Source organism: Nicotiana attenuata, unplaced genomic scaffold (genome assembly GCF_001879085.1).
Source record: "Nicotiana attenuata strain UT unplaced genomic scaffold, NIATTr2, whole genome shotgun sequence".
In the NCBI taxonomy this organism is placed as follows: domain Eukaryota; kingdom Viridiplantae; phylum Streptophyta; class Magnoliopsida; order Solanales; family Solanaceae; genus Nicotiana; species Nicotiana attenuata.
The window spans coordinates 26,908-38,601 of NW_017676272.1; the positions used below are offsets into that span (position 1 = coordinate 26,908).

The following is an 11,694-nucleotide window of genomic DNA, read 5'->3' on the forward strand; positions in this document are numbered from 1 at the left end:
TAGCGAGCAGAACCACAACATTAGGCAGTCCTGAGTATTACAATTCTATCCGTAATGAAATAACTTCTTCAAGAAAAATTTAAAATTTAAGTGTGTTATAACTTAAAGGAATCGACTCCAACATAAAGAAATTACATTGTGATCTAGAACATAATGGTCCAATTTTCACAAATAAATTATAATTTGATCTGAAAATATAAATGGTCCGACTTTAAAGAATGACACGTGTCTTTAAAGTCGGCATTAGTCGGAATGACAAGTCTTTTCATTAATTTTCTGTTAGGTTTTTATTAGTAATTATTACAGTCCTACTTCTATGCAATTTTTAAGACTTTATCACATATCACAATTTTTAATTATCACAACTTTAATTGACAAAGTCATAACCATTGGAAGAACTCCTTAATATTACAATTCTATCCAATACCAAATAATATCTATAAAGAAATAATTTGAAGTTGAACGGTGTTTGCAATTCCAAACCGCTTGGAGCTTAGTTCGTTGCTTTGTAATCTATTCAACATAGGTTACTCTATCTTTGTATCCGATATAGCATAGAATTCTTCTTATTCAAAGGATTGAGTTTCTACTCGATATGACAGTTATATCCAATATTAAATTGTTTCATGAAAAAAAAAAATTTAACTTTAAGGGCAAAAAAGTCTGTTGATATTTTGAGGATATTTTTGTCGCTCAACATTTAGCTTCTAAATATTCGTACTTTTATAATAACTAGTCTCTACGAATGTGCGTTGCACGATGTCCCCCATGATAATTGGTAGAGAATATGTACCTAAAGCGATAGTATGTTTTGTCTTCATCTTATAAAAATTAATACATGGATTTAGACCAAAAAAAGTGATAGACTGGTATGATAAATAATAAAATTGCACGGACAAAGGTAAAATTGGAACATTCCAAATATAAATCTTGATTGGGTATGTTAAAGTACTTTTCAATAAAAAAAATTCTGAAATTTATTTTGAACGATTAATCGTGACACACATATAAAGTAAATAAGCAACAACCGAAAGAAAAAAAGAAAAAAAGAGATGTAGGGGAAATAATATTTATTTTGATTTTTAATGATATTTGATTAGAACACATAAAACAGTTATGAAACAACAAAGTAAAAATTTCGAACTGGACATTGCGAATAAAGACAAACTTCTTCTAACGTTATAAGAATATGGTTGTAGGTTTAAAAAATATATGAAGTAATATCTCCTAGGATTTGTTGATCTACCACGGTTTATTATCATTATCAATTCAAAAAATCAGGCACTTAAATTTCATGGCTTGTAATCCGTGAAAAGAGTCTCTTTATAGAAACATTGGAGCACCTGGCGTTTTGACTTGGAATCTAAGTTACAATAGGTTGTCCCAAAGTTGATTCAAACTCCCAAGATGGAAGAGTTACAATGTCACTACAAATCGAAGCAAACCAAATATTATCCAATTGCAATTCAAATAGAATTGGTGCACTACATCGCCTTAAATTCTAAACGGAACATGAGGCATCTCTCCTATCAATAAGTAATTTAGTTGATATAGGTCACAAAACTTAATGATAATAGTTTTTCTAAAGTAGATTAAGTATTTATTATTGAAACTCAAAAATAAAGTTTTGGTAGGAGACTGAAAGTGACGAATTCTTAGCCAACTTGAAAATCTTAAACATTAGTTCATCTAATATTAAAATACTAATAGAGATTATAATTTTATCCAACATAGAATGGAGCTTAATTCTCTTTTCAAAGGGTATAAAAGTCTATCAATATTTTAGGGATATTTTAGTCGCTCAACATTTAGCGTTTTAACATTCGTGCTTTTATAATAAATAAATATAAATATAAATATAGATATAAATAAATAGATATAGATAGAGAGAGGTATCCGGACTAGCTTGCACGTACCTCCACTTACTGTATTATCATGATTCATGACAAATTACCAATCTGTTAAGTTATCTTCTCCCGTGCCAATTCTTTCTCTTTTTCAAGGACAAGTTCATTTGGTTTAACATCTTGGTGCAAGGACAAGTTCATTTGGTTTAACATCTTGGTGCCTGAATAATTGACTCAAGGTGATTTTGTTACCGTAACTATTCGAAATTGACTGCTATTTCAAGGGGCATAAAGTTGGATATGGATTTCTGTTTACTAGAACTAAAAAGCTTCACCACGAATATCATGTATATATGTGTTGTTTAAAACACACAAAATATGACTTGAAAAACAGTTGAGGAAAAAAAAGTGAAATATACAACACTCAGTTCAAATCGGTTAGCGTGATGCCCTTACTTATTATTGTTGTTCTTGAAATTCTCCAAAATGAGGGATTTCATATATGTTCTTGTGGTTGTTCATTTTGTCCATTTGGTCTATTGATAAGAAATAGAATTGATCCCAAACCTTCAAGAAAGCAAATCTTGACACGTAAAAATTAATTTTCCTTTTTGTACACAAACAAAAACTTCTCCATCTGCTTTTCTGATCCACCCAAAAGAAGAAGAAAAAGAATGGAAAAAGATTTTCCAACTTTATATATACAGCTTCTATATTGATTACCATCTAAAGGCAATTTTATGGTGCCTATGCATATTAACAAGCCTCTGTTGATATAATCTCAAGCTCAGCCCACCATAGAGGAGAGAGTCTTGGGATTGCCCCATCTGGTCCTATACCTGTTATCTCTCTCAATCTGCCCGAAACCTCTCTCATCGTCGGTCGTTGTCTTGGCTCAGGATGTACACACATTCTAATCACATCAGCTATTCTCTCTAGCTGCTCCTCTTGGAAAGAATTTAAAGTTGGATCCACCATTTCCCTCAGGGTTTGTCCTTCCCTTAGATAGTCTGCTGCCCAGTCATCAAGAGAGCCGCTGTTTGCCGAGTAAGGCAGCCTACCGGTCATCATCTCAAATAAAATGACACCAAAGCTGTAAACATTACTTTCTGGACTCAACCCCGTTTCAGCTGCAGCTGTCTCGTTCCAGAACCCAAAATCCGATATTTTGGCTGCATAGTCCTCTGTGAGGTACACGGCGGAGGAAGTCAAGTTTTTATGGGGTAAAGATGGCGATAAATTGTGCATATGCTCAAGGCAGTATGTCATGCCCATTGCTATCCTCATTCGCATTCCCCAGTCCAAGTGTTCAGCTTCCCTTACTGCAAGGAAGAGCCAGTTAAAATAAAGTAGTCATTGTAGAGGCAGATAAAAAAATTTCACAAATACGTTCAAGAGCGTATGTAACACCTCAGACTTTAGACAGAATCCCACATCGGCAAAACACAAGAGGGATGCTGGGTATATAAGTTAACAAGCCTTAAATCCTAGTGACGCGTTTTAAACCCCATGAGGGCCCAGGCCAGAGCGGACAATATCACTAGCAGGCTGGGCTGTTACAGCGTAAGAGCTCTAATTACACAGAAACCAAAAAAAAACAATGTTTTTTCAATGCTAATTCACCGAAGACCTTGACCAGTTATTTCCTTTCATTCTCCACTCCCCTTAAAATTTTCAGTCCGTTGCAATTGTTAAAAAAAAAAAAAGAAGGCATAAGCAGTAGGCATTTCAGTTACATCTAAGAGTTGTAATTCGTCACATGGCACAAGAAACATCTAGCGCAAACATGAGATATTTCAATCACATCAAATGGTTGTTAAAAAAAAAAGGCATAAGCAGTAGGCATTTCAGTTACATCTAAGAGTTGTAATTCGTCACATGGCACAAGAAACATCTAGCGCAAACATGAGATATTTCAATCACATCAAAATGGTTGTTGTTTATCACATGGAAAGATAGATACATTGTAAAAAGAGCAGATAAAGTGAATACCAAAGATAACTTGTACAGGTGTGAACATTCTGCTCAGAATCAATGACTTTTCGAGTTAATAAGCGAGAGCATTTGAAGTACAATGGTCAAATATCTTATGAGGCTAATGCGAAAATGGTTACTTCTCCAATTACAGACATAAATTATCAACATGAGACCAAAGAACAAACACCATAAGCTAGGTAGGGGAAACAAACTTGGCCACACCTGATATTTACACCACCCCAATGAATACACAAGATGTGTTTTCACAGACACTGTTATCATTGAACCAATGTCAATTTATCACTTAACAATGGTAAATAAATATGGGTTGTGTAAACACCAGGTGCGAGTAAGTTTTTACCCGCTATATAAAAGTATTGCCTAAACATTTCAATCAAGGAGATGAGAAGAGTTGGAGAACAATATTGAGTAGATCACAACGGCTACCCCATGAGAATAAGAAACTTACTATGCAGATGTTCAAAGAGCGTCCCATTAGGAGCATACTCAAAAACCATCATTCTGGTAAATGGCTCCTCTTCTTCGCAATAACCGAGGAGGCTGACAAAGTTCTTGTGATTGACTTTTGACATTGTATCAATCTGGTAAAAGCAGGGAGAAAATCATTTAGAAACTCAATAAATTGAAAGAAATGAGATGTAAAAATCCAACTGGATGACTTAAAACACCTTTTTCCTGAATTGGGCTTCCATATCTTTAGACCAATCCTTAGCAGATTCCACTGTACGAGAGATCACAGCTATCTCAACTCCACTAGATAATGTGCCTTTATATAGTGTGCAAACAGATGAGGAACCGATTACATTGCTGAAATCTTCACAGGCTGCTTCAAGCTCTGATCTCTTCAGCTTTGGCACGCCTGTTTACATAATAAGAATGATAAAACTCAGCTGTCTATCTTTAGAGTATTTGCTCATATTGATAAATAAATTTTGAGATATCAAAAAGAAAAAATGGGAAAAGGTCAAAGATTATTATCAATTGAAAAAGAAGCTTATACCAAGTTCATATGCCCATATAAGCTTCCATTATATGTGTCTGATTTTTAAGACAGCCATTTTCTACAAATAGATGTACTATTCATTTATTGATAGATAGAAAATTACCAGTAACAAATGCTCTCTGCAACTGACCACTCAAACCAGTGGCCCAAGGTTTTACAACAGCTATTTTGTTGCTTCGAAAGAAGATTGCGCCAGTTATCAATATGAGCAGTAGAATGGGACCTCCTATAGCTGCAGACAATATTATAACTCGATGATGACTTCGTCTGGAATTTTCAAGTCCACTTGGGTTCTCTGCAGGACTGGGAAGTGAAGATGGAGAAGAAGAAGAGGAGGATGTTGGTGAAGGAGCCAGGTGAGGTTTAGCAGTAATTGACGGTGTAGGAGATGGGGAAAGAGAAGGACTTGGAGCTGGAGATGGGGAGGATGAAGGCGCATTGTTCTTGACACCAACTTCAGGAGGAGCTAAAACCGGCTGAAATTGCTTCCAGAAGTTATTCAGGGGAGGAAAAGATGACACTTGTAGTAATTTTCTTCCAGCTACATCTCCAAGTTCTGTTGTACTCCTGCACATTATTTAAATTTCATTATAACTACATATGTTGCTACCAAAGAAGTATATACCTATAAAGAAGTTAGAGCAAGGCCTGATTGAAAACAAGGTGAATTATCCCAAGAAAAAAGAAAAAGAAAAAATTACCAGTTTATCTCTTCAGAAATATCGGTAAAAAAATAGAACACTGTTTATGAAAACATGAATTGAAATGTTCTTAACAATTAGCTATCAGGGTATTAAGGGGAAATTAGAGACGTTCAATGTAAAGGCCAACCAAAAGAGAACTCAAGACAATTAGAAGACAAGGAAAATTGATAGGACTTGTAAACTTCTTTGCAAAGATTTCGGGGGGGGGGGGGGGGGGGGGGAGAGAGAACAAGCAATGAATTGCTACACATGTAGACTTATTTCACGAATATGCATTCCAACAATGGAATCTCTTAATCATTCAAGTCACTTTACAATTACTATGTTGAATACTTAAGTTGCTAGGATTACTCTAAAAAAATATACATATTTATTTGATTGAAAGATGCATACCTTAATATCAATTTCCCATTGGTAGGTGACATAGGTTGGGCTCCGGGAAAGTGGTTGTTATTTGCTTGAACATCTGGGACCATTTGAAGCCTATCAGTTCCAGAAAATACGTGGCTAAACAGCTCATTGCTGTCTAATAAACTGCATTACGTGTAACTCTGTGAGTAAGGGAACAAGGAGGTGAAATTAAAAGAAGTTGACACCATGTCTGTCTGAACTCACAGAGAGGGATTATTGCAAAAGTCAGAAGGCAGCGGCTGACTAAAGTTATTATATCCAAGGTCCAGAATCTCCAACTTTTTTAGCTTTGCAATCTCATCGGGTATGACCCCAGAAAAGGAGTTGTTACGTAAAATTCTGCAAAGAAGTCTCCAGTGAGTTGTAAATTATCTTGTAAAGCAAAGAAGACTTAAGTTTATGATTCATAATGACAGCAACTAGACCAACGAAAAATCATCTAGCTAAATATGCACATACATAATCCTCAAGTGAACCAAGCGCACGAGATCAGGAGCTAGAGTACCACAGAGATGAAGATCTTTCAAGTCCCTGTGAGTAGTTTTCAAAACACAGATTAGTTAAACCCAAAGGAACATCAATACCATGGCTATTTCTACAGTAGCCTATTCAATTTAGACACGTACGCTACTTACTCTGTCTTGAAAATTATATACTACATGATAATAAATGGAGACATTGTGTATGAAATCCAATGCATTCACGAAAATGGACATAGTCAAAGGTGTTTCTACAGTTAGCTAGGGATGAATATATTCCAACTATGATATAATTACACCTTTTACAGAACTTGAGTCCTGTGTTAACTCCTAGAAATATAGAATCAAGAACACTATTGAATTTAGACTTTATTTGTATCCATTGTCGAGCCTAAGTAATTATCTTGATCATTGTAAAGCATAAGATTGTCCTTAGCCTCTCAAGCTATTGAGTAACAAAAATCAAATTGAATGGTATTTAGCTACTCTATATACAAAATTCTTATAAAAATTGGTGCCAAAATTCTTATAAGAGGATTTATAGAAACAAATACCAACAGAAAGGCATCATACAAGGAATCCCACAATTGCAGGCAATTTAAGTAACTTACAGAGCCACAACATTTCCATTAAAGCACCCAACTCCAAACCAAGAACACGGATTTTCCATTTCATCGTCTTTCCAATTCGACAAAGCCCCAAATGGGTCATTCTCCACTCTCTCTCTAAATCTCAGCAGTGCCAAACCTGAAAGAACAAGTTATAACATTCATTTTATACCAAGCCCAAAAGAAGTAAAGACTCAATCTTGAAGCTAAATCACAACTTTTTAACTGCCACTCTCCAATAAAATAAATCTAAAAATAGTAAATAATCAAAGAAAAGCTCATACCTTCATCGTTGAGGGACCAACAGAAACTCAATTTCTGATACACAAAACACAAGAACACAGCAAAAACCAACAAACCATGCTTACTGAATTTCCAGCGCTCATTCATTTCTCAAACCCAAAATTTCTTCTTTTACCAAAACTAGTGATATCAACCCTTAAAGCACAAAAACAGTTAAATTCACAAGCCAAGTTGACTCCGTAAAAGCCACCAACTTTAAAGTTAAACTCATCAGAACCCAGAAATTGAATAAACACAGTAAATAAAATCCGTCGGACGGAGAGAGAAAACAGACAAAGAGATAAGGAATGAATGGATAGATTAAGACCAGAAAACGAGTTTGTTTGACAAACGCGTATACAACAAACATAAAACCAAAAGGTAAAATGGGATTGACTTAACAAACAAGCGAAAATTCACTGTGTTAACCCCACCAAGTGGTAAAATGGTGTATAGGGTCAAATTTAACCCTCGATATCTCTACGCCAGCGGGCGCGCCCAATGAGTGTACGCCGACCAACGTAGCGGGTACGACTCGGCCGTGAGGACGAAAGCGGCGTCGTTTAGAACTCAGCGTCTACACTAAAAAGACGTTACCTATCTCTGTAACTTTTTGATTCTTTCGAGGAAGGTCTTCTATTATATAAAGGAGACCCCCACATTGTAGAGGGGGCTATCTGATCTAATACAACTCTCTCATTTTCTATCTTTCTCTCTATATCTCTACTTCCGATTAATATATCTTATGAACATACATTGTTATCCTTCTAACACGGGATCTATAACAAACATTATCATCTTTGCATCTCTAGGATTATTATATTTGATTACGATTTACCCTTCCTCTATTTTCTGATTGTTTTATCGCTTACAAAGTGCATCAACAACTTTAAAGCCAAACAAATGGGATTGTCTTGCTCATGAATAGAAAGAGAAAGAGTTGGGTTTACTTTTCAATACTAGTAGCCTACTTCTTCTTCTACTCTAAACTTTCAGAAAGTCGACGCAGTGTACTTTGGTTTTTAGGGAAGAAAGATTCACAGAAAATGTGTGACGTAGAAAATGGTTGAGAATTTGAATGATTCATAAAACTGTGACTGAGTAAAAACCATGGATTCGAGGACAAGGAGCTTACTTGGAAATTTCAGGTGGGGCCCATTGCTATTTGGTAGCCTTGCGTACGTTCCTGACTTTTCTTTATTTATTTGTTTTTGTTTTTGGGGTGTGTGTTTGGGGAGGGGGGGGGGGGGGTGAGGGATGCACAACCTACTGGTTTTATTATCTGGGAAATGTGACATAAATATTTTTTAAAATTTTGTTTGCTGGGTACTGATTTAACATGTTAGGAGAATGAGTAAGCAGCAGATGAAGATTTGGACATCTGAATTCTAATAAATAAATGTTCTTCTTTTTAATCCCAAAATTTGCTAGATGTGAATTAGCAGTTGAGGAAATGTATAAGGTAAGTAAAAGCTCACTTTCATTAGTTAAGTTAGTTGATACAAATAATCGAGGAAGGTCTGTAAATCTAATTAAACAAGTAGATCTGAAAGTTGCCTATGGAGTTTACTAAGGCCCCACCCCCAACTTAAGAAAAGACTTATTCAATTGATAATATCCGTAAGTAGGGAGGGCTGTCGATGATCTTTAAAAGTCGACTAAACAAACTGATGGAGCCGTACTAATACGATTATAAGATTTATTTTAATAGAATCGTAGGTTTTTATATAAATTTATAACCGTATCGATAATTAGGATAAGCTTTTAATTTTACAAAAACAAACCCAAAAATATCAAATCGTACCAAATAGTTCTAAATAAGAAAAACATATTTTATACATTAAGTTTAAAAAACAAAACATTATTTTTTTTTCCTTGGCCTTTGTGATTATGGAAACGTTTACTGTTAACGAGTAACTAATACCCAAAGTCTCAACTCGCAAACTTATTATGCTAGTCCTATTGAAACTAAATTAGATCTATCTAGCATCTTGAATAGTGAGAAGTTTTATGGTGTACCTCACACAACTGACATTAGTTGATGGGGGCCTCTTTTTATCTCTCAAATTTGTGGTCTCATATCTTACACTTTTGGATCCACAAAATTGTAAGACAAAAAAGGCCTCACATAACTAGTATCACTTGTGTGAGGCACAAAATAAATTTTTTCGTTATTCTAGCAATCTTGAGTGGCAAACCATAAGTATTAAATATCTTTCCTCTCGTATGGTTTAGATTTTTGGATTCTTATTCTTCTAATAGACTTTATTCTTGAGTCCAATCTTGACTCTATTAGCTTGATCAATATTTCTTTTATCTTTGCTTAATTTCTCTTATGTTGTAGCAGAATAGTGTGATGAATATCTATTTTGGCCATCTTTTATATTCCCTTGACTCATCGTTTTTAAACTGTAAAAATTTCTAGAGAGTTTTGCTGAAGTCCTAAGTAAGTACGTATCTTATCGCGTTCTAACTTCTGTTAGAGACTCTACATTATATTTTAAGAAAATTACTGAAAATTAACCAAACTGCACTGATACCGAAGAGAAACCGAGATGATCAAAACGGTTTAAAAAAGTCTAAGTTTGGTTATACAAAATAGAGTAACCAAAAATTGGTATGATATAAATTTTATAAAATAACCGGTCGAATCGAATCATTGACACCCCATCTGCAAGTGAAAGAATAAGTGTGTCGAGTAAAAACTTACATGTATATTACGTTTACATCAAATGAAAGTACAAGGGAGGGGGGGTGAATTGTTTATTTTTAAACTTAATTGCTATTAGTTGACTAGTTTTTCAATTAGTCGACTAGATGTAATAAGTTGACTATAGTAACAACGAAATTTAAGATGCTGAAATTAAATGCAGGAATTAAAGACACCAGAATTTTTATACTGGTTCGGATTCAATGTGAATCCTAGTCTAGTCCCCTTGGGTTGCAAGGGGGTTCTTTTCAGTGAATGAGTTTCTTCGAGTGCACAGAGAATGGTGTGATCTACACCGATAACTTAGTTCCTATATCACTCGTCTCTTTTGATACAATGTCTCACCAGTGTTGTTCTCTCTTTCTTCTCTAACTTGTTACACATCAGATCTTAATAGAGCTACAATGTTTGTTTGTAGTAGAACAAAGAGAGGGTGTTTTGTTCGATCAAAGTATATGTGCTAAGGTGTGATTGCAAGTTTAAATACTTTGAGAGAGGCTTGAATTCTGGAAAGATTTGCCAACCGAAGAGATTTGATCCTTGGAAAGAGATTGATTCTTTCCAAGAATAAAGCTATTCTGCAACGGCTCCTTTGAACGAGAGACTGTAAAGATGTTCCCTTGTGTGTGAACCCGGATTATTGTTCCTCCCATATTTAGACGCTTGATTGAATATTCGGCAGGATCTTCAATATACTTGATTTATTTGGTTCCTTTAGTTTAGCCTTGATCGATCCCGTCAGTATCCGCTGATTGATTTCTTCTTCCTTTAATTGCGTCTCCTTTCCTTGATGTACTCTGATTGATTCCATCAATCTTGTATATCAATCCATACGTTCCTTGATCATTGCTGATTGATTTCTCCAATGTTGAATGCTATCCAAGAGTTCCTATACAAAGAGCAGATATATTATTTTCATCATTAAAATTAGATCTAACGATCTCCCCCTTTTTGATGTTGACAAAATAATATATATGTATAAACAGCAGTTGACTTCCCTGTAGTTTGCTCCCCCTCAATAAGAGTTGTTAGCTCTGTCTTGTACTAATTAGTTTGAGGCGCATGTAGTCGACTTCTTCGGGATCTGTGACTCCCCCTCAAGGAGTGCCATAGTCGACTTATTATGTACCTGCACAATACAGTACCTGCACAATACATATATATTTTCTCCCCCTTTTTGACATCAGCAAAGAGGGAATAATAAAAACGGCATGCATAAACAGGATTCATAGCAGAGTGTACTGTCAGAGTTAGAACATAACAAAAGAAAGAAAAACATTATCCACCGACTGATATCTCAATCCAAAAACAGCACAGCAAAAAAAATTGTCTTAAACTTCCACATTAACGAGGCAGAAAATAGGTAAGAGTGTAGCAGATGGCCTCTTTCAGTTGATCAAAACTGGCGTTGGCTGAGACACTTATTCCATCAAGCCTGTCATGAACCTCCTTGAATGCCTTGACAGCGTTTTCCCTTACTTTGAGAACCGCAACCCGTATCTTAGAGACATCATATCCTGTTTCTTTAGATATAGCATGAATGTTACCAATAGTGGACTGAGTGGCAATGAGAAGATCTTTGATTGCAGAGAGTTGATTGTCAATGGCACTAAGTTTCTCAGCAAGGTCAGAGTCATTATGGCTAGGATGGG

General features: G+C 35.3%; 1 protein-coding gene across 1 annotated transcript; it reads right to left on the bottom strand.

Moving 5' to 3' along the window:
* Window positions 1-2,415: 2,415 nt before the first annotated feature.
* LOC109220891 (inactive receptor-like serine/threonine-protein kinase At2g40270) lies at window positions 2,416-7,877 on the bottom strand. The gene is made up of 9 exons (XM_019385361.1): window positions 7,335-7,877; window positions 7,054-7,189; window positions 6,423-6,494; window positions 6,168-6,302; window positions 5,946-6,086; window positions 4,952-5,415; window positions 4,514-4,704; window positions 4,294-4,426; window positions 2,416-3,169 (listed from the first exon to the last, which is right to left on the bottom strand). The coding sequence occupies exons 1-9, from the start codon at window positions 7,438-7,440 to the stop codon at window positions 2,604-2,606; spliced, it is 1,944 nt and encodes a 647-aa protein (XP_019240906.1). The 5' UTR covers window positions 7,441-7,877; the 3' UTR covers window positions 2,416-2,603.
* Between the last annotated feature and the right edge of the window lie 3,817 nt (window positions 7,878-11,694).